General features: G+C 39.8%; 1 protein-coding gene across 1 annotated transcript in view; it reads right to left on the reverse strand.

The window, feature by feature from the left end:
- The window catches only part of LRIG1 (leucine rich repeats and immunoglobulin like domains 1), a 216,694-nt gene that overhangs the window by 22,443 nt on the left and 169,759 nt on the right, over positions 1 to 24,492 (reverse strand). Inside the window, exons 12-15 of the mRNA XM_069206570.1 lie at positions 23,055 to 23,218; positions 21,302 to 21,622; positions 16,250 to 16,531; positions 13,894 to 14,331 (exon numbers count right to left, since the gene is read on the reverse strand). Coding sequence (XP_069062671.1) covers positions 13,894 to 14,331; positions 16,250 to 16,531; positions 21,302 to 21,622; positions 23,055 to 23,218 — 1,205 coding nt within the window. The remainder of the gene's footprint in view (positions 1 to 13,893; positions 14,332 to 16,249; positions 16,532 to 21,301; positions 21,623 to 23,054; positions 23,219 to 24,492) is intronic.

Below are 24,492 nucleotides of genomic sequence, written 5' to 3' on the forward strand. Positions count from 1 at the left end.
AAAAGGGGACTATGCATGCCAACTCTGTATACGATTCTTTGCAGTTTGAACTCGTCCGAATTTCTGAGAGCCCTCCCAGCAGAATCAGTGTTGTGTATATTATTTGTGAGCGCTGGTTTGTGTTATTTGATGATGTTTGCTTGTTTTAAATGCAAAAATAAATAAATAAATAAAAACTGTATACTAGCTTGCCTCATAGATAGATAGATGGGGCTAAGTACTCTTTGGGTTCAAAGGTTGAAACAAAATAGCACCTAAGTGACACTAAGATCTGATCATTTTATTTCTAAATCACATCTCTATGTAGACCAATCTGTGCAAAAGAGGTCATAATCCTCAAGTGGCTCGCTGGCATACCAAGTTAAGGACTGTAAGGAGGATTCAGAAAAGGAATACAAAACAGCTATGTTTTGTTTTGCACTTTTTGAGGTTAGGTACTACAGGCATTTGTAAAGTTAGTACAACAGTTAAAAAGTGCTCGAGGAACCACTTTTATACGATTATAGAAAAAAATTACTCTGGAATAAATCTATTGATTAGCAACAGGAGTTTCTTTGCATAAAAGTGATTTTGTTTCCCCTACTAAATGGAAAAAAAGGCTTAGAATGCAGCAAATCCTTCCAGCTAAGGCTCATGGCAAAGGATGAATTAGAACTGCAAGCATTCAAAGAATATTCTGCTTTGGTGATATCCCGATGGGACGATCAAAGCAAGAAATAGGTTTTGGTTTCTGGCTGCCACAGGAAACAATAAATGTACTTCAGAATGTACCGCCAAAAGGTGCGTGATTTCAAAAATAATAAGTGCATTCATACCATAACTTTTTATATGTTCACTGGGATGGTGGCCATTGGTATTTTCAACCCTAATGCTCCCTTCCTGTATGTCAGTCAGAGAGGGTACCTTGGGAAGACAGGTAGCTTGGGACATCAGGAGGCACAACTGTTTCATCTGCAAAACAAGACATGTAAACACACGGAGGACCACTCACCAGCTATATTGTTTTTTGGGGGGATTTAGAAATCCCCATTTAAAACAAGATAATCCAAGAAAAGACTGTGGATCAAAACACTCCCTAAAGTTAACAACGCCTACATTCTGCATGTTACTGCAAATCACAAACCAGCTTCTGTTTAAAAAACAAAATGCAAGTTAAATTAGTCTGAAGAGGTCAGCTAACTGCTCCTCTGAGATCTATGTACAAAACTATTTCAAAACCGCCATGCGTAGCACCAGCTATGCAAATGAAGCTGTACAACATTGTAATGAGACAACATACAGCAACACTAACTGTAAGTAACCATATTCTCCAAACGAAATCAAAATGTGCTAGATGAATAATCAATGGAACGTCCATCAAACGCACAGCACGTATTTAACAATAGATACATAGTAAACGAGGTTCTTTTGTAAGATATTTTATAAGGACTATCCACTGGAAAAAAAAATATTGATTCTATATGTGTACTACAAGTCCGTGGGTAGCAAAACGGAGGAGTTATTTCTTTCACTTAAATTTTCTTCTAGAAGCTGCGAGTACAAGTACATTTTAAATCCTATAATACGAATGCTGAATTGCAATGTTCACCTTCACACAATCCTTTCAAATCATCATGAAAGTTATATTTTTTTTTTCCCCAGTCGACAACAAAATTATGTGTCAGTTGAAATTCTCTGTAAAAAATAGACCTCCTACCCACCACCTTCCCTCTGTTGAAAAGACTAGGCGGGAACAGGAGTATATGTTTTTCATGCTGGGTAGGCGATTCAAACAGAAACAGGTAATTTACATTCTTGGTGGAACCAGTCCTCAAAAGTCACAAATCCCTGGGTTCGGTTAAAGACCCCAAAAGGTCTTTAGGAGAAGCTTTGAGCCAATCACCATAACCAATGTTCCTAGAGGATGACAGAAAATAAACTCAATATACTTTAGGTTTCTGTTGGGAATACTTTTTCAGAAAAAAAACTAAACTGTCATTCTGAGGGCTCCAAAAGATTTTGAGACACCTCTCCAGGAAATCCGTAGGGAGAAGACCTACTTAGACCAACCCAGAGAATACATGTTGGAAAACAATGGAACTCCCCTAGAGATACAGACCAGCTGAATGAAAATAGTTTGAAACTTCCTGCATCAAATCAATCAAAGACATTTGCACAGTGCACAGCTGCTTCATCAGAAGTGTCCCCGCGCTCGGGGTTTAAAGAGACTGGCTACTAATGAAAGCAAAGCATGGGGGACTAAGCTTTATCAAAAAGAAAACATTTTAGCTCTTTCTAGGAGAGAGGGATCGAAGCAGTGCTACGCAGGTTAACAGGGAGAGCATTTGACAGTTTGACGCCAGAAATGTAGAACAGCCTCCCCATCTCAGCTTGGAAAAATTCTAGGACCTGCATCAGATGAAGGTTATTAGACCTTAGCGATCTTAACTGCTTAAGGGGTGAAGTCTATTTCTTAGCTACGCCGCGCCACCACCTGTGAAAGCTCTAAATGCCAAAGTGAGGGCTTTAAATTCGATGTGCTTAGTCTCTGGCAGCCAGTGAAGCTGCTTCAGATGAGGTTAGATAAACTACTGAAGAGGAACTCTCCGGATAAGTTTTGCTTCTGCATTTTGAACAATCAGTCTTCGAATTAGAAAGGCAAGAAGACCCAAATACAGACTATTAGCATAGTCTAAACAGGATGTTACCAAGGTGTGAACCACCGTTTTTCACTTAGCCTCTGGCACCATGTGCAGCAGCTACCTTAAACGTTTACGTTTAGCGAAGCAGACTGGCAGTACATGCTTAATTTGAGTAGTAAAGAAGAGGACTGCATCAAATGCTATTCCTAGATTTCAAGCGGAGGAGGCTGGAGCAGGAGGGGGATTTAGTTCCTCAGCTCACGTAAGCTGAAGAGATGGGGCGGACCGTAGGGTCCAAAGAACAGGACTTCAGTTTTATCAGAATTTAGTCTGAGAAGGTTAGCATCCATCCGGCCAGCTACACACTTAAGGCACTCCTTGAGCTTGAAGAGGGCATAATCGGAATGCTTCTGAAAGGACAATAAGAGCTGGGTGTCATTGGCATATGATTCCACCTTCACACCCAAGGATTCAATCAGAGAAGCAAAAGATGCTACGTATCAGTTGAAGAGGGTTGGTAAAAGCTGAGCCCTGAGGAGCTTCATTAAAAAAAGGGTTTGGGCAGAGACAAGAAAGGGTGGACATGACCCCGCTGTGATCTGTCCTCCAAGAAAGATTTTAGCAAAGAGAGGGCCCTGCCTTGGATGCCTGCGAAACTCAATCTGTCTAAAAGGGTGGCATGAGAGGCCGAAACGAACACTGCAGACAGGTCCAGCAAAACCACAATTGCTAAGTGTCCACAGTCCAGGTTCTCTTTAACTTACTCTGTAACCTCCAATAATGCAGATTCAGCGCTGAAATCTGACTGAAAGCCTAACTACAAGTCATGAAGTAGGCCATTAGTGTCGACAAAAGAAGATAACTAGCAATTAACCAGTTTCTCCAGGATTTTAGTAGCCAGTCCCAAGTGCTGTGTTTGAGTATAAGACCTGCTGTATTGCAAAAGGAGATGACCATGTAAACCTACCACTTTCTGCAGATCTAGAGGTTAAAATAAGACTCTTGACTTTGAAACCAATAAATTCCATAAGTCAAGACTGAAGTTGAGTAGAGCCTATTGCAACTGTAAGAAAACTGAACGGAACGGAAGAGGCATATTTTCAGTTGCCCGGAAAAGGAGAAAAAGTCGTCCCTAGTGATGCCTGAAAAAATGAGTGGTTTGAATAGACATAAGTGTAATACTGTATTTCTTTATGTTGATGTAAGGGTTATCTTCATTATTTAATATTCTCTTCAAGCATAGACCTCGATGGACATTTGAAGTTTGTAAAATACAAAGCCAAACACAACAGAACGCTCTAGATAATGTTAAGTGTGCATTCTCCGCCAAAATGGTTTCGAGCATAATGACCAACATTTATTTTACTGAACTTTATGGTACTCCTTTTATGGCCCCTGAAAGGATGAAATACAAAGTGGGTCCACAGTGATTCACGCTTGGTAACTACTTGGTCAAACATGAGACCCCACCCCCTGCACTGACTTAGTAGCAGGCCTAAAAATAATTATAGAGCTAATCTTCTCTTGGTCAAGCTTCTCTTGGGAGTCAGCAGTGATCTATAAGCACAGATGGGATTTCTGAGGTGCAGTGGAAGGAAAAATAATAATTTTATATAATTATTAATAAAAATAAGCCTAACAGGGCGCATATACATTTTCAACCTCTGCCTAAGAAGAAATGCACTTCAGTGCCAAGACTGGTCAAAGTTTCATTTATCAAAGCCTATTTTTCTTTCTGTTTTTTACCCTTCTTTATTTATTAAGACACTTTTGTGAATCTAAGTAACTCTTCAGGTTCAGTCACACAAAGCCTATAGCACATTTTCTTTGCATCAATAAGAATCCAGTTTTTCTGTGCATGCATTAAAACCAAAATTCTTTCAAAATAATTTCTAAGTTTAAATTTAAAGATGTTATTGTAAGTATATGGGCTGCCATGTTTGGCTAGCAACACGGTTCTCGTCTTTTATATGCTTAATTAAAAAAAAATTATAACCCATCACACCAGCTTGCCAAGGCCCGACCTATTGGCAATGCAATGCAATGCTTTTTTAATCTTGCAACGGTAAAAAGATGGATAGGACATGCCAAGTTTCTAATCTGTTACTTCTACAATGGGTGGATTAGCCCACTTGAGCTACATTACTATTTTACAGGCATCTTACCAGTTGCATCATCCTTGCCTTGTAATACCAGAATAACATTTGTCGTAGATTTTTAACAAGGTATTCCCACAACCAAAGCACAGCTGAATAATTGTCTACGTAGTATATATATGGGAATCCCAGTTTTAAAAAATTATGGTGTTTTTTTAAATGAAAACAAGCCAAAGTCCATGTAAACCTAGAAGGATTAATTTTTACTCGGTGGCTAAAACAATTAGATGGGTTGCGCTGGCCAAACAGCCACTTTTTTTTCTAGGAAACATTCCAGCCAGAAGGTCTTCATTTAATGGGCAAGCCTAGGTGAGTTAAACTCCTTCAAAAAGTTAAGCCACCATGACATTGGCATACATGGAACAATGTTTCATAAAGGAGAGGTAACCCACGACTTTGGCCATACCAGATCATTTTAGCGATCCCTGCCAAAAAGGTTAATGAACAGAGTAAAGGTTTTCAGATATGTATATATGTATTTATTTATTTCATATTTATAAAGCGCGTTCCGGCCCTGGTGGACATCGAAGCGCTAAGCAACAGGCAGTGAGATGACCGAAAGAAAGACAGAAAGAGGAGAGAGAAAAGAGATAAAAAGCTACTGAGGGAAAAGCCAAGTTTTTAGCTGCTTCCTAAAGGCCAGGAAATTGTGTTCCTTCCTAATCGTCACGGGGAGCATATGCCAGAGTTTGGCAGCAGCCACTATGAATGCTTTATCGCCCCATTTGGCCTTATGAGTGCGAGGAACATGGACCAGGTAGGATCCTGTTGATCTAAGCTAACGACTTGGGACATACCAGCGTAGCCTGGACAACAGGTATTAAGAGCTGCACACATATAAGGACTTATGAGTCAGACCAAACGTCTTGAAGATAATTCGCTTCTTGACAGGTAACCAATGTAACGGTCTCAGACTGCCACTGGCCGAAGCTGAACGGGGAAGATTTAGTATTAAACGAGCAGCAGTATTCTGAATTAATTGAAGTTTGCTGAGTGAGATTTTATCAATATTAGGCATTAGAGCATTACAATAGTCTATTCTGGAAATCACCAGGGCAAGGGACACCGTAATTCTGAGCTCCTTTTGTAAGTATGGAAAAACTTTTTTCAGTATTTTGAGAGTCGAATAACAAGTTTTTGTGATGGGAGTTAACTTGCAGCTTAAAGGACAGGCCATTATCAAAAATAATTCCCAGATTCTTGGTGTAACTAATGGGGACAGGTAAGTCTCCACACGCTGATGGCCACCAGCGTGAGGTCCACAAATCCATACTACAGCCAAAGAGTAGAATCTCTGTTTTGCCGATGTTCATCTTGAGCCGGTTCAGGCCCATCCATCTATTCACCTCGCTCATGCAGTGGTGAAAACGATCAGCAACTCCCTCCCAATTCTTATGGACGGGAATGATTAGTTGAGTGTCGCCCGCAAAGGAGGTAGCCAGGAAACCAAAGGATCGAATTAGTCTGGCCATAGGTGCTACATACAGATTGAAAAGAGTGGGACCGAGGGAGGAGCCTTGAGGGACCCCGCACGGTAACTGATAGGAGAGTGCTCTAAAATCTTCACAACTTACTATAGTGGATCTTTCCTCTAAAAAAGTATGCATAGCTGTGCCTCTGACACCCGCTTGGTGGAGACTGTGTGTCAATTTGTGGAGAGATGGTATCAAAAGCTGCTGACAAGTCAAATAGCACTAAGATGACTCCAAGTCCCTCGACAGCTAGTTTCCGGATAATGTCCGAAGTAGTTATGAGGGCGGATTCTGTGCTATACGCTTTCCTAAAACCATGTTGAGTAGGGTCTATACTACCTGAGTCTTGGAAAAATTTGGCAAGTTCTTTACTAATATGTTTTTCAAAGATTTTAGTTTGAAAAGGTAGCAAGGCGATAGGCCGAAGATTCTTAAAGTAATTTGCTTTTCCATCTAATTAACTTTTTCAGAGGCACCACAGTCGCTTCCTTCCTTGAAGGGGGGGAAGACTCCCGTAGTCAGGACCTCCTGAAATATCGGATCAAGGGCTGAGGAAACTAGGTCAGGAACGAGCTGTAAAATGTGCGGAGAGCAAGGGTCACTAGGAGAACCAGATTTAATGGTCATCATAAGCTCTTTAATCGTCTCCGGCCTTAACGGCTGACAATTAATCAGCATAGGGCTGTCATCATCTATGGAACTATTTAGAAACTCATATAGATCCAATGCTTCCTCAGATTGTGTGAAGCTGGTTTGAATTGGCAAAACTTTGTTTTCAAAAAAGTTAGCAATCTTATTACAAATATCCTGAGAATTCTCAACTTCTGAGGGTATGACAGGAGTTGTGAGGGAGCTTACTACTTTAAAAAGTTCTCTAGGGGCATTATATGCTTCCTTAATTTTTCGTGAATAAAACTCGGTTTGGGCTTTATTAATTGCGTCTTTGTAAAGACTAAGGGTAGCTCTGAGCTTTCCCTTTTCTATAGGATTAGAGTCTAGTTTCCACTTCCGTTCTTCTTGGCACTATTTTCTCTGCAAATTTTTAAGGTCATTGGTAAACCAAGGGCAACTAGCCTTTTCCTCCTTAAAAAAAATCGAGGAGATTTTAGCGGGGCCAACTGATCAATAGCTATTTTGATCCCCTGATTGAACCGGTCTGTGGCTGATAGAGGGAGTTCCTGGGTTGCTTCCCAGCCTGAGACCAGTGCTCGCCTTATTTGTAGATCCTTTAGGCTGTTCCAATGTCTAACTGATTTCAAAGATGGACTGAAATCCTGAACAGAAGGTAAATTTCAGATAAACCTTGGTACTCATTAGGGACGTCCACTTTAACCTCTGCTCTTTGTGCTCTATACTGATCCTTACATCCAAGCCCTGAAGAGTTCAAGGGACATTGCTCAGCTGCAGATTCATCAACTACAGCTCAAAGTGCTCACCTATGCAGATGATCTTACTATCTTTACCTCTGCACCAGATGATTCTATAGTAGCTATTGAAAAAGTAGCAAGCGAATATGGGGTACAAACGTAATCTCGACAGAACCCTGGTCTTAGCTGATACTGTTCCTTCTCCGGATGACAGACCAATGGGTCAAATCAGCGACCAGTTTGGGTGGGGTGGGGGGGGGGGGGGGGGGGGGGGGGGGGTGAGGGGGGGGGGGGAGCAGGGAGGGGCGGATGTCAAAGTCTTCTTGAAAATGGAGGATATAATTTAGCTCAACTTCGGTGCACTCTCCAGAAACATTCTGGAGACATTTACCAAGTCATCGTTTACACATCTGCTAAATCGGAATCCAATTAAATTGATCATTCTCCCTCGTTACTTATATCTCTTCTTGTATACCCCTGAATCTACCTAAAGTCTTTTTTTTTACACAGGTAGAGGCTGTTTGGCCACAATTCATCTGAGGGTCTAAAAATCCCAGGGTTAATGTACAAACTCTGCAGAGACCACGACTGAAGGGTGGACTTTCATTACCTGATCTACTGGTACAATTTTTAGCGTGTTCATATCTCTATTAGCCTAAGTGCTGGGGTGTGAACCATGGGGGTTAGGATGTCTGTTTCTGGAATATCTCCCTTGGGGGAGCAGATGTCACCCCACATAATTTCATCCTCAACACAGTTTATGTGAAGAGGACTCAGTTCAACACATTTTCGATTCTATCTCTGGGACGCAGATTTCGGGATCACATTACTCAACGTATATTCTTATTTAGGGTACAATATCAAGTCGGTTCAAGATATTTTCGATTCTATCTGGGACTCTTTGAAAACACGGATTTCGGGGATCACATTATTCAAAGTATAATATTTTTAAGGTTACAATTCCAATTTTCCCAGAAAGTTGCACCAAAGCTTCATGGATTGCTGGCAGGTATCCTGCTTATTATCCTTAGTATCATTTTATGAGGGTGATTGTTTTCTCTCCTTCAAAACTCTATCCCTGTGATATTCTCTTCCCCGCTGAGGTTTTTTCTGCTATCTGCAAATCCGGCATTTTATTATGGGCCTGAAGGCGGAAGATCTTGATAGCTCCGCTATAGCCTTTCTTGATTATTTGCGGTCGGACCCACCTAAGAAGGGTATTAGTCGGGCTTATAAAGTGATCTTGGCAGCGGAGGTCCAACAACAGCCTGATATTTTTAGACCATGGCTGAAAAGTGGAGTCGACATCTCACGATCCAAGTTACCCCGGATGAAATGAGGCATACAAATATCTTTCAAAACAGTTATGAACTTGGGTTAAAATTCATCAGTTTAAATATATCAACGATTTTTATTATATTCTTTATGGTCTATTCATCATGAAGTGCTATTGATGTCCTGGTGACCAGGCAGACTCAGTTCATATCTTCACTACTTGTCCTGCTATTTCGTATTACTGGCAGACAGTCTTTGGTAAACTGAATCTGCTCTGTCCAATTACCCTAAGGTGGAACCCTAAATTAATCGTACTGGGCCATACCCCTATTATATCTGGCCATTTAAGAGGTATTTATGTTTGTGCTATCGTTTTAGCTTGACTGATTCTGGCCCGACATTGGCTATTGCCCAGGCTCCTAATTCTCTGTTTTGGTGGCATTGGTGGCTTTGGTGGAATTTATCTATGTGGGCCTCTTTGAGTCCCTCATCATTGATAATGATGCGTAGCGTGCTCAGCACAGGAAGATATGAGAGCCATTCAGTGTATGTCTTGTACGCTTACAGTATGGTCATGACCACCCATCTTCCTAGGTTTTAACTTTCTCGTTTTCTCCTTTGTTCCTTGTCGTATTTTATGTGTTGCATCCAGTTACAATTACCCCACACTGCCAACTGATGGAAGTGTATTGTATTGTGTATTACTGTGCCTCACTTATGACCTCAATAGAAAATATAAAAATGCCTCAGTACTACAAGGACTCCATCCTCTCACTTGTGCCTCAAAGATATTAATGAAGGCAACTACATCGTCTTGGAATTCCCACAGTCAGGCTCGAGATTCTGCTCATCACTTTTAATCACCCTAAGTTGGCCTATGGCAAACAGCACACTTGAAGTGTTACTAATTATTCAGTCAAATTAGTAAGTCGACAAACTGTGCAGCCCATACGATTATGAATATCAACAAAAGCAGTGACAAGTGAAATGTAAATACATGTATTAAATCACAGGCACTACATGTATTTAAACTAGTATCCTCTATATGTGCTCTATGCCTGAGTTCATCACCCAGGGATACCTACTGTCAACACTGCTGAATGTTCTACCCCTTCAGCTTCTTCTGTTACCCAGTTTCTCCAAATATCCATCCTTAGCCAAAACTCCATCTACTACTGAGTATGCCCTTCCAGCCAACATTGCCTGCACCAAAGAGTTTGTTCCTAGCCAAGCACATTGAGAAAGAAGCAACTAAATCATAGACCAGAACTTTCATCATTAATACCAGTCTTGGTTCAAATATTGAGCAGTAAAGACACTTACTCTACTGATAATTAATGATGCTTTGCATATTTTGATGGTCCTTTCTGTTGCTCTTCAAAATCTTTGCTGCCTACAGCATGGGTTTTATTGGCAGACCCCTCAAGGTTCATAAAAACTGAATCCTCCCCCAGTGCCATTCTTCCACTGACCTTTGTAGTGCCAGTGGTTTAAATTCCAATGCCATATTTAAAATAAAATGGAACCCATGGTATTGATAGTACCAGATAACAATACTATAACTTAACAATAACGGTATCCAGATGATACCCAGTTCCACTGTATGGTCTCTGATTCCGGAGACGTTGAGGATCTGTAAAAAATACCTATTTTCCATCAAAGCCTTAATAGGGTCCTTCACCCTCAGACTGAATCCATCCAAGGCACAATTTCTCCAACGATAACCTTCACATGCTCCATCCTGGCTTACAACGCTCTCTCGCATTTTCCCCAAACATATCTCTCACCTAAAAATCTAAGGACATCCATGATGGCAAACACTTTAGGCTGCAACTCTACATTTCTTAAATAGACAAAACCGCCTCTTTACTCAAATGCCCAAAAGCATAATCTAAAACATTTATTTACGAACAGAACTTCGGTTTTGTAGGTTAGACTATGGTTGTATCTCATATTGATCAGGCCGCCAAAAAGGTGTGTGTAAAAGCTGCTATCCCTCAAACACTTTTATGCCTAGCTTTTCATGGACACCATCAAGTCTAGCCACTTTCCCTCCTTTAACTTCCAAACTTCACTGGATTCCCATAAAGGTTTGCTCTACTTTAGCATTTCTTGCATCATTCACAAATTTCCTAAAAGGCAAATTCATTATTGCTGGTAAATGCCAAAATACCAAGCACATGGCCTGCCAAAAACTGTATAATCAGAGTCAAAAAGACTTTAAACAACATTTTTATTTTCTGCCCGAGAACACTCTTCTTGAACACATCCTGTGCTCTGTGAAACTCACAACCCATCTCATCTATGTCTCTGCTTCATACCCATGACACCTCCCTCCACAGACCTGCAAAGTTACCTTCCCTTTCTAGTCTACAGGGTGAACATTCATGTGCTCAACCACTGTGCTAATATGTGCAGGGAGTCATGCCCTAGAAATACTTTCAAAATAAATACAACTCAACGAGTAAATGCAGAAAAACATTTGTGTACGTCTCCGCACTGGCTCCCTAAAACAGGGAGGGGTTAATAAAAGATGGTCATCCAGAACGCAAAATCCGGCGAATGTACTGCACGCTGTGCTCTACTGAACTGCCTATAAATCCTCTTCTCCAAAGGCCCTTTGTCTAATTGAAAATACTCCTCTCTTCGCTCCACCCCACCCTTTTAGTGTGGATTTGTTTTGGTCTGTCATGTCTCCTCAGCATCATAATTAAACTAACACCATCCAAAGTCTGCCTGATATGGTGTATAGTATGCAGTATTGTCCCTCTTGAATTCTGTCTGTTACCATATTGAGGCTAATGCAAAACGAGTAGATCTTATATACTAACAAAAACAAATTAAAATTATATAAAATGTGGGAAATACTCTGTTAGATGCAAGAAAAGATGCTTATCGTAGTACGATATCAGAGGTCAAGGTTGTTATAACAAATATATAAATATAGTGATACAGGTACCTTTTCTAGCAATAAAAAGTAAAGACCCACGAGACTACACTTTTTTACTATACAACTCCTACTTAAGCTGCCAAGAACAGGCATTTTGATGGCTAAGTTCTTCATATTGAATCACAGAATAAGAACCTAGAAAATCCATACGTTCCCAATTCTAAATGCAGTGGGAGGGAATGTGGCCATTCCAAAAATTGCAATGAACACCCACAAACTCTGAGGTGTGTTAGAATTCATGATCATTTAGCAGACAGCCTTTCAACCTGGAAAACTAGGTACAGCCACTCCCTTTAACAACTGTTGCTGTGGGGGAAATACAACAACTACATACGCAAATGAATATTTCCACATCTTTAGCTGAAGCTAAATTTTCCCACCAAGTAGAAATTCCACATGAGGTAAATTTCGTACCTTGGTTTACTCTTTGAAATTTATCACTTTTGTAGATTTCCAGATTTATTCCTTAGATGGTTTGTGAATCCCATAGAAGCTGAAAATCTACTCAAGAATAGGTATAAACCTTTAAAACAGGATGTCTCACCAACAGATCAAGGGATTTATTAATCAGGCCTAAGTGTTTATTACAAAATAAATATACTCGAACCCTCAAGTTCTGTGGTTCATATTTCCACAAGAGCACTGGGAGGCATAGCAATTGAGAGCCAATCCAATGCATCTGCAACTAGAACAGCAGTATCTATAAAACAGGCTGTCCAAGGGCCGCTGAAATAGGAATTCACGTAAAACTGAAGGTTCATCAAGATTGCATCTCTACCTCGAGAAAATGAATAAAAAACAGAGCTGGAGGTTTGTTTTGGACACATCCATACACTTTTTACTTCATGATCTCCACTTCCCTGGTGAGCAGCAAATGATTTAGCTCGCCTTCAGATGTCCCCCTCATCCTGGTCTTTTAAGTCACATATTAAGCCCTTTATCACAAGTGAAAAAGTAAACATCTATCCGAAGCTCAACAGTCTAAATTCCATCCAGCTGCTAAAACAAAACAAAAAACAGCCGAGGCCGACCTCTTAAAACTTTTTAATTCTAATCTTCATTCAAACATTGATCTCCCATGAGCATTAAAATAAACTCCACGAAAACCGAGTCCAAGGTAACACTCCGCCTGCAAAACCTTTGTCTTCGGCACTGTGAATTCTTTCTCCCTAGAGCCAATACTGGGAAAACCACACATTCTGTTCGAGGAAATTCTCTTTGGCATCGCAAATAAGTGTTGTCATCGTATCTAGTTTTGCAACTTTTATTCGCTGACGCATGTTTGCATTTTTTCCAAATTTCTTCTAAGAGACAATGCAGTATAACCCTTCATACTACAGAGGCTGGAATAGGCCAATAGGATTTACTAAAGAGTTGATTTTAACACCTACGTCACCATGCCTTAGGGCACTTCTTTCATTTCCTGCATCATGCTTCACCCTTACTATAGTCGTGTAATGCATTGTGAGGGGTAAGCCAACAAACTACAAGTCAGATGGAGACATATGCCTTTCCACTGCCAATTTTCAGCTTTCCTGACTCGAGTATTTGCTTTGAAGAGTTATTTTGCTTCTTGTTGTAACAACCATTATATACGTTAGTTTCAGAGATCCCCCTGCTCTCTATTCCCAAAATGACAAAGCAGAATTAGTGGCAAACACTGTACGGGGAATGCCTAGCATAAATAGTACTCCAAAGATGTCTAGAAGATAAATCAGATAACCATAAAAAGCAGGCAAAATCAAAAAGCCACGAGTTATATTTTAAGGAATGGCACAAACTAGTTGTTGGATTTTTCAACAGTCAGTCATGTCCTAGATGAAGACGTTACAATCAGCACTAGACATCTGAAATATTGCAGGGCTTAATCTCCTTACAAAGGAAATTCCGATGTTAAAGTATACTATAAATATGAAGGACGCTAAAACTGTTGCAACTGTCTGCATGGTTTGATGTAAAATACCTACAATAGTTCAGCAAAGATGTAATAACACAGATGATTATATTTTGTAAAAGAGATCTTGATATAGCAAATAGATGAAAGTAGTGTACCTGTGTTAGCAACGCTGTAGTCTTCCCTCTTTTTCCTGGTTTGGTAGATAATGCAGACCCAGACCAGAGATGTCAGGACAATGCTACACACCACAGCAATGGTAATTATTCCAATGGTCATCGTTCCTTCCATTCTGCCTTGTTCCGTAACACAGCCAGCTGCTTTTGACACTGTTAGGTGACTATGGGCACGTTCTGTCCCCAGCGTATTCGACATTACGCACGTGTACTTGCCTTCATCTTCCAGAACCACATTTCGGATGATCAGCAGTTGGTTGCCAGGGGTGAAATGGTGCCGCTCTGTCACAACCAAGGCTTCATCACCTTTTAGCCATGTAATGCGAGGAGGAGGACTTCCACTAGCCTTGCACTGAAGAGCGACAGTGGCACCAACAGCGACAGTGCGATCTTCCAATGGGTAAATCAAATAAGGAGTATCTATAAAAACATCAAGAAAAAAGATTAAAAATTAAAGCTGAGGAAAAGATTTATCTACATTTCTTAGTGTAGAGACTTCTGTGCAGTCTGGGTATATCCAAGAGATTTCTCTCCCCTTGGCCAGGGGGAGCATGAGGGAGGAATCAATATAAAAAAGAAGCGTTCAACTCTCAAAACTTTAATGATAGAGTTTACCAAAAACTGTTAGAAGTCAAGCAAATTAAAGTTATTCAACATCAGACTGAAACACTGAGTTCTGTATCAGCAATAATGCAATGAAGTCGCATATAGATTGTCTTGCCCAAACGCGGAGTACAAGCAGACAAAATTAATTTCAATGATGTTGTTCATTTGTGTGATGAGTTTCAAACAATTTCTAATAATGGATATAACAAAGGATTTTACTTGTCAATTTGTTATGGTGTATATATAAATGTGTCAAGCTAGCTTGCTATTTTTTATGATTATTCCGTGTGTGGAGGAAGTAGTAAATCACTAGAGGCCAGCCTTGAAAGGACAAAGAGGCTCCCTCACTTGAAGTGGAACCAGAGCACAAGACGTTAAAACTGTGCAGTGATACAAAATCTCATTAAATATGGCTAGTGAGTATGGGACAATTACAGGTCATGTTATGTGGACAAGTAAGCTACAGCTATCTCAGTCCCTCTATATAAATGTATACATATATGGGGACATCGATCTAGCTTTCTATATACATAAATATATACATATATATTCCTAACACAATATTTATCAGAGCGACTGTAAAGTGCTACTTGAAGGTCAATTTCCCGAGATTCCAATAACTGTAGATAATTGTAGAGAATTTCTAAGAATTATGGATAAGAAAAAATGTATTTAAGAAAAGTAGTTAGGGTATGGGTAAGTACTGGAGAATAGGGTATGGCTAAAAAATATTTACTTTCAATTAATGATTAATATAAAATTGGTTTAAGAGTAAATGGTTATCTTCAATGAAGTGAGGGGGGAGAAGTGGCAGGCAACTCGTAAATTAATTTAACAAATTAATGGGAAAAAACAGAGATAGGCCAGAGGTTTTTTGTAAAAAGAACTAAGATTCCAACATTAATCAATCTGACAATCACTGGAGATTTATTTTGACCAAATAAATAAATCCCAAATGGCTAGGAAAGGAACTGCCCTAGTGCCAGAGAAATGGTGAAGCCGATTTAAAAGCCTTGTGATGCTTAGTTATTCTACTGAGGATGCTTCATACAGTCACCTTGCTGTAACAAGTATGTATTTCTGCATGATGATGGACATCTTTGAGAAACTGAGAAAGTCGGCTTAATCGTGGCCACACATGCCAGTTTACATGTTCCTTGAATTCAGATTTATTAAGCCGTTTCTCTAAGTAAAGGACTTATTTTCATTGTATATAGCTAGCAAATTTAATTTCTAGCTTGTTAAAAGTAGGAGGCAGCAACACAGAAACTTCAAACTTACAAAACACATCCCACAGAACTGAAGATATCCAATACTGAACCTACTTTTTTTCATTACTAGAGGATTCGTGAAACGTCCGAGAGGACAGTAAAGCAGGAATTCAAAGTTTGTGTTCACTTGGAATATGGAGTTCGAAACACATAATAAATGCTGTAGGGGCACTATTCGGCGGTGAGCATCTTCCCTCCACACTGCATTTTAGTCTTTTATCAACCTCTTAATTACATCTCATATTAAAAAGGACAGAGTGCTTGAGCCAATTTTGCCTTTCTAGATAATATTGGAAAAATGCCGAACGAAGGAAAACAATGACTAGAGATAGAAGTAGCTCCATTTCTCATAAAGCAAAAAATATATTTTGGTTTAGGCTGAGGTCGAAAGAAGAAAACATGAATTCTATTACTTTAAAACACTATCAGTTGGATGAAGATATTAAAAGGTGAAATCTTACCCAACACAGTAAGGGTGGCGTTGGCAGAAACTGAGCCCGCAGAGTTCTGGGCTGTGCAACTGTAAACACCCATGTCTTCAATCTTCACATCCATTATAAAGAAGACATCATCATCTGGCATGACATGCATACGACGTTCTCGGGCCGCAGGAAAATCGGTACCGCCATCCTTCTGCCATGCAATTTCTGGGGTAGGGTGCCCTGCGGCAGCGCATTCTAGTCTGGCTTTCATCCCTGTTCGGACAGTGATATCTTGTGGAGTTTTGATAAAAGATGGCAACACTAGCAAAAAATGTTTAGATGATTAGGCGTAATCCAACATAGATTGATACTTCATTGCTAAGTACAAACTAGTACATATTCTATTGTACTATACTTCATAACCAACTCAACTGGGGCCCCACATCTCAAAAGATCCTACACAATATTAAACTAAGCACAGTATGACAGGTGTTTGTTTTAAATGTCATTTCTGTTGCCTACAACTCCTACTGGCAACCCACCGACAGAATTTTACAAAGCCTTTACACATCTTAAATTTGGTTAACGAAATTAAATGTTTAAATATTTTAAGAGGTTTGACATCAAGTCTGTGTTATAATAATGCTAGAATAAAAACTGCCCACGTGCACTATCTAATCGTAAAGGAGAGGGAAAGGGCAGAAGTAAGAGGGGCAGAAGAAGAAGTGACACAGGGGAGAACAGGAGAGGTTGGTGAGAAGGGACTCTACAGAAGTGGGAAGGAAAAAGGGGATCATGTAAGGCTGTAGGAGACATCACAGGGGAAAAGGAAGAGTGGCAGAATTATAATGAGAAAAGCAGTACACTAGGGGAAGAAAAGCTGCAGGAGAAGAGGACGGAGATGCAGGGTGAAAGGGACAAGGGAAACATGAGGAGAAACAGGCAAAGGGAGCACATGATGATGAAACGTCAAAGGAGAGGAAGAGAACGTCCTGTAACTGGTATAAAATGCACAATGTGAGGAGAGTTGAAGATAGGGAAAGATGCAGGAGTAGGTGTGATAAATGGCTTCAAAACTGATACGCCAGGGGTCACCAAGATGTGAAGAGAGGAAGAGAAGAGGAAATGAGAAACCCTAGAATAACAGACCCTATGAGACTGTAAAGTGTATTGTGGGACTCTTGTTGTGAGCAATCTGAAGGTGTTTTTGTTTAGGTCCTTGTGGAGGTTTAGCTGTGAGATCTATTATGCACTGTGGCCCTAAAAAGGACTGGTGCACGCTAATTTGTCAGAGTGATTCCTGTAGTTACTGGATTGGAGTTACTGTGACAATTTCTGCCGAGGAGTTGGCTGAAAGTTACTAATTATTAGTGTGGAAGGTTTGAGGAGCAGCCAGTGTTATGGTTGTGTGGAGTTCTTACCTTGAGATATTGGATATTTTCACAGGGAGAGATATTAGGGAAAACTTACTGTGTGCGATAGTTGGGTTTATACTACTGAGAGAGGTATTAGTATGTGAGGCTGTTAAGGGTATTACATGGATGGTACTCTGCCCAATAGGTCCCCTGCTTGGCTCTATTTACTTTTACTATCCTCTCCTGCTTGGATACAGAATCATATCTTAAAGCACTCCATTCAGGGTCATAGGTATACAGATTATAAAGACAGCTGAAGTAAGAGGTAAAGATATGTGGTTTCAATCGGATTAGCTCTTCAAGTTGTAAATACTGATGGGAGAGGGGGGCTGGTGACTGGGGGAGATAGCACCAAAATGCCACTTTCTTTGGGTGCCAAGAATCATTGTCACTTTACCACTAGGCAATGAAATCGCGCAGCCTAGGTGCTGTTTTATTCTACCCACAATGCCTTTTTTGCCTACTCTGAGACAATGTAGAATCAGGCTTAATAAGGGCCGAATTACAGATCAATATCTTACTTGGTAGTAGAATGGAAATCAAAAAGAACAACTCTACTTCTTCCTGGATTACGTATATGTTGAGAAAAATTAAAAGTATTATGGGATTTGACAGAAGGATAGGGGTAATTAAACAACAGACTAACAATTAAACTGGCATCAATATTCTGTGAAAGTTATGACTTTACCGTAATTAACTTTAGGGACTTCTGATGGGCACATTATTTTAAATGGGGGTACCCGCATCTTTCGTCAATTGTCTCGGAATTTAAAATGTTGTGCAATGCAATAAGATGTTGGCCTTTTCTTCTGAACATAAGGTGAATAAAGGGGTGAATCTCTCACTTGTGGGCTATAAGGAGTAGCAAACTAAATTGACTGCATGTGGTTGAAAAATAGGTGATGCATTCTTCTTTCCACTACCGCTAGTCAGTGCCAGTTACTGCAGTGTGCTGGTTCTATTCAGGGAGATTGGTAATGAAGAAAATGATTCTCTATGGAGTGTTCTCCTTGCCTTGCTTATAAACTTAACAAGTGAGGATACAATTGTGTCTGGTGCTTTTTTGGTAAAGAAAGATCATAAAATTCCAGGTGATTGCTTTCTAGGTGAGCTCTGTGTTTATCATCTACAAAATACTGTTTGTTGCAACCTCTGAATGCTTGGCGGGGCAGCCCCACAAATGCAATGTTGTATTTCCTTGTTAAAATTAAATTAACATCAGGCGCAAAAAATAAAGGCATTTGCTTGCTGGCATAAAACAATGAGGGTAAAGCATCAATTCGAAAATATAGAAATGTATTATTTTATTTTCTCTAATATCCAATCACTAAAGTTCACTACATACAGAACACCACTAAAAAAAAAGGGGTTCACGTGAAGTGGAAGGACGGGTATTTGGCGAGGGAAGGAGGGCGGGAGAGAAACACAAGACTGCTGAAAAACACATGCACTCTGATGGAAGTCTTAACCTAAAAGGAAAAAGTAGTTTCCTAAAAGTGAATAGTGGAAGGACAAGTCAGCTAGTCAAAAGAAACCAAAGAGGCTATGCTCCAGGCTTTAAACAAACAAGTTGGACAAGGAAAGCCACCAAATAAGAATATGAAGCAAGCAAATGTGAGTGTCAAGGCCAATCAATAGTAAGCAATGGGCTGGATGTAACCTCCTACAACTTATCGGAAAGCCCATCACAGGTCTTTTGGAGTCTAGACAAACGCAAGGTGGACAAGGAAAGCCAAATAAGACTATGAAGCAAGCAAATGAGTTACAACGAGACCATCCACTAGTAAGCAGTGGGCGAGATGTAAGCTCCTACAACTGCTTGGTAAACCCACCACAGGTCTTTTGCATTCTAGACAAACAGAAGATGGACATGGAAAGCCACCAAATAAGAAAATGAAGCAAGCAAACAACAGTGGTAATAAGGCCAACCGATGATAAGTAATGGGTTTAATGTAAGCCCCTACAACTTCTTGGTAAGCCCACCACAAGTCTTTTGCAATAAGACAGCTTGCGCTGTCTTGTATACTCCACCTAACAAACATTGGCAAAGCCAATTGATCTCATCTATGCAAGAGCTATTGACTTTGCTAATATGTTTTAACCATGTTCAGCGTGACTAAAAGTAAAGTGGTGTAAAGACAAATGGCGTGGAGTGTCATGGAATGGAGAAGCATGGAGTAGTTAATTGGCATAGAGGGAGTTGTGTGGAGTGTCGGAGAGGGGAATGGAAAGAGTGGATTGGAGGGTCGAAAACTGGTGTAGAATGGCCTAGAGCAGTGGTTCCCAAACTTTGACTTCTGTGGACCCCGGGGACCCCCACTGAATCATTACTGCAATCAGGGGACCCCTCCCACCCCACCCCCGGTGAGTTATTATGGAAAGCTGGGGACCTAATATGTCAATATTATTTCATTTTCTAAGCAGTCGTGGACACCCTGAGAAAGGTTTGTGGACCCCCAGGTGTCCTGAAACCCAGTAAAGCAGCATACGGTGGCATAGAGTGGAGTGTCGTAGAGCAGAGCATCATGGGGTGTTCTAGAGTGAAGTAGAATGTCAGAATGGAGTGTTGTAGGAGTAGAGGAGAGTGGGGTATTGTGGAATAGTGCGGAGAAGTATGTTATGGAGTATAGTGCGTAGAGGGAGTTGCATAGTGTTGCAGAACAGAATAAAGTGCAGTAGAGTGGAGTAGCACAGAGTGGAGTATAGTGTTGTAAGGTGGAATAAAGTGTTGTAAAGTGGAGTGCCATAGCATACAGTGGAGTAAAGTGGCATGGATTCTAGTAGAGTGGAGTGGCATAGAGTTGTAGGGTGTCAGAGTGAAGTATCATCATGGAGTGTTGCACAGGGGAGCACAGTGGTGTGGAGTAGTGTCAGAGTGGAGGGTCATAGAGTGGAGAAGGCATGGTGTGGCAGCACAATGCCATGAGGGGCAACACATTCTGAATTGAAATGACCATTACATTTGAACAGACATACAGTTTTACTGAGAAAATATACTGCATACAAATGATAAGCTGTGGAAATGGCATCACCTAATATATTGATTTGCTTTGATTGTATTAAAATATTTGTTTCCACCACATTTTGGAAGTACAAAAAAGTGATTATTTTGTGCTTTCCTAATTCGGAGATATTCTGAAATATTTGCACAGTTCATTTACAGACTTTTACATTTTGCTGTATGCTAAAAAAGGCTTTCCTTTCACACTCCCAGATTGTCACTTAAGTCCTCTCACTTTGAAGTCAGAGAAAGAAAAGTAAAAAGCAAGCTCCCTCAGAAGACAGAGCCTCACTATTGACTGCTGTCTTTGAATGCACAGTAAGTGTGACAAGATGAGAGCAAAATCTGAAGACCGATTTACAGAAAGCGAGCACTACAGTAAACATGCTTTGCTCTATGGGAGAGACAAAGACATGCTGTACATCATAAAAAAATAAAGTCAGCAAACAGAAAGCTAGCAAATATGGGTCACCGACCACAAAGCCAATGGTAAGAAATTGGTGTCATGCACTTCCAGGGTTGCTGTCAGGATGTCACAAGACGTTTTTTCACAACCAGACAGTTGTCTGGCAGGCTTTGATTGAAAAAGAAAAAAAAAGTTCCACTGCAGTGTCCTTGTTCTGTTGCTATATACTATAAATGAATAACCATTCTAATAAAAGTGACTTCACTTACCATTAACAATAAGCCGGGCTCGCACTGAGTAGGAAGCACCAAAATAATTGGTCATGATACACTGGTAGCGGCCTTCGTGGCGAAATGTTACGTTCCTCAAGTGCAGGATGGTGGTGTACTGCATAACCTCCCCGTCCTTCACACGCACATCTGCAAAGTTTTCCATCTCAGAGGTGCGTAGGATTTCATTATCTTTCTTCCAGGCAAAAGTCATAGGGGAACTACTGCTGCTTTCAGCTGAGCACGTAAAGCGAATGTCTCTGCCAAGAACAGCCATGGTATTTTCTGGTTGGACAGTGATTTGAGGCTTAGGGAAATCATCTAGTAAATGCAAATGTACAAAATTAGCTGGGTATGCACCCACATCCACCATCTACTTATAAAAGATGATTTAAGTGACAAACGTGCGAATTCAAGATTTGAACAAAACATTTTCATGTGTTTGACTCTTAATGACAATTACATGTAATACTGTGCATGCCTAATTGAGTAGTTATTTACAAAGTACATGCGAGGAAAACAGACAGCATTTTTTACTTAAAGATGGATAAATTAGGCATGGAAGCATTTCACCGAAGATCTGTCCCCGAATAAAGCCCCATAACTATACACAATATCCACCTCTTTTTATACAATAAACAACAGAATTCAGCTCAGATTTATCATTCTTAGAGCTGATAATCACAACCTGAGATTTCACTGTGCCTTGAGACCCTCACGGGTGAGTAGTGCGCTTTACAAATTCCTGATTGATTGCATGTAAGCACACAACTTGCAGTTCTCCCCACTCTTCTCTACAGCACATGCATGTGATGCCTCAGCTAGCATCACAACGATAACTGTTATTTCTGACCAGAAACTCTGAAATACAGCCTACTGCAAAATCTTTGTTAGATCAAAGGCAACGACTTGAGCTAAGAAATATACATATAGTAGAGCTAAGATATTATATATATATATATTCAATGACAAAACCAAAGGTTACAAGGACGTTATAGTTAGCAATTGTTGCAATGTTATTATCAATCATGTTATAGAAGATGCAATTACTTATGTAATATGTGGAGTCACCAACAGTGCATGTTGTGGGAGTGAGTTAGTTACCTTAGGGCAAGAGTTACAGTCATAAATAACTAACAGCTGAATTTCTCTTCCTCTATGCGCATAAATTCTGATCCTAGCTATATCGTCCCTGTAACTTTTATTTCAAGTGAATTTCTAGCATTTTCTAAATGCTAATTTCCAACTATACCGCCCCTATAGCCTTTGATTTTTCAGTGAATTTCCTTTTTTTTATTTTTAAACACAGAGGGTGTTAGCTTCTGTGTGCATCCAACCCTGTCTAGGGAGTATATATATATATATATATATATATATATACATATATACACACACACACACACACACATATATATATATATATATACACACATATATATATATATATATACACACACATATATATGTACACACACACATATATATATATATATATACACACACACATATATATGTACACACACATATATATACACACACACATATATTTTATATATATATATATATATATATATATATATATATATATATATATATATACACACATACATACATACACACACATATACAAATCACATAAGCTGTCTCTTATCCAGATCTCTTATCCAGATCTAAAAGAACATGCTAACATAAGGTGCAGAGCCAGGCCTCTTTGTATATCCCATAAAAGTTAAATAACACGTAGAAATCTTACCACATACAAAACTTTCAGATGCCACCTTGAAAATACTTGTGTTTTTCAAGGACTCGGGATGAGCACAGGTGGCGTCCACATTGGATTGAAGCCCATTACTTATTAACCACTGAGGAAACCACTTGAGATGGCAGTCGCACAGGAAGCTGTTACTGCTAACTCGTCTGAAAAGTAAAGGCAGTTTAAGGGCAATTGCCAATATCGAACATAGCAACAGTGCAGATCAAAGAAGTATCATAGAAATATTAATAAGAGGAGAACACGTGATTTGATAAAAATAAAATGTACTTCTGAACCGCAGATAGAGTTTCAAGAAGTATTTTCTTAGTAACAAATTGGCGATTTGTTCAGTACTGAGCTCACAATCAAACACAACAAAGTTACAGTGCTGTGTGGCATGTGTGTTTTTGCATGATAGATCACATATCATTCTTACATATGCTTACTTTTATAGTACCATAAACTGCATGATAAAATCACATTTATAAACCTTTCTGCATACTATTTTGTGATGTACTTTCTAACGATTTTGCAGGGAACTCTTCCACAAAGTGACTATGCAGCAAAACCCCATAAGGGCAGCACACATAAAATTAAGCAGAAACAACAGTTTTGAATTAACACCATTTTTTTTTGTTCTCAAAACTTAACTTTAAACATTCAATGTTGTTGGAGGTAGTGTTGCCTGACATTTATACATTTAACCCACGTATTGTGCACAAGAGGTAGAAACACACAGAAGAGTCCAGTCAATCAAGTGCATGGCCAGGGAAAAAAATCAGGCTCGACAGTAATAGACAGCAGTATTCAGTCAGCTCTAATATGTTACCAATGGGACTTTTTTTTATTGTCTTAAAAACATAAACGCTTTATTTTGGCATGTAAAATGCGATTTTCCGACAGAAATTACTGGATATAAATACTTTAAGGATAAAATACTTCAATAGGGTCAGAAACCCCGACCATGTAAAGTCAAAATATAACCTGAAAAGGTTTGCGTAATGGTTGTCTGCCAATTAACATAGGGGCGGGGCTTGAAATAATTGTAAAAGTTGCCAGCGTCCCAAAAAGAAGGGCCACGAGAATATATTTTTATTTGCTCAACACTGCCGTGTGGGATCATTTGGTAATTTCCGCGAAAAGATGTGGATGCCAAAAGCACAAGGGGTTGGGCCGGTGGTGCTCGGTACCTTCCATGCACAGGTAGGGCCGGGCAGATAGGATCTGAACGCACTAAAGCAAGCAATGTCGCCAGCAGAGTAACACCCCTGGAGCTGCTCATGTCAATAGAGTGAGAGTATTACATGCTGTGGCAACCATACACTCTCATTCAAGTACTTTTGTTAACAAGGAGCAAACAGAAAACTGTTCAGCGACGTTTATTTTTTAAATTTCCAGAGCAGTACTCATTTCAAACGTTGAAACTACTCGGGCACTC

Source organism: Pleurodeles waltl, chromosome 9 (assembly GCF_031143425.1).
Source record: "Pleurodeles waltl isolate 20211129_DDA chromosome 9, aPleWal1.hap1.20221129, whole genome shotgun sequence".
Taxonomy (NCBI): Eukaryota; Metazoa; Chordata; class Amphibia; order Caudata; family Salamandridae; genus Pleurodeles; species Pleurodeles waltl.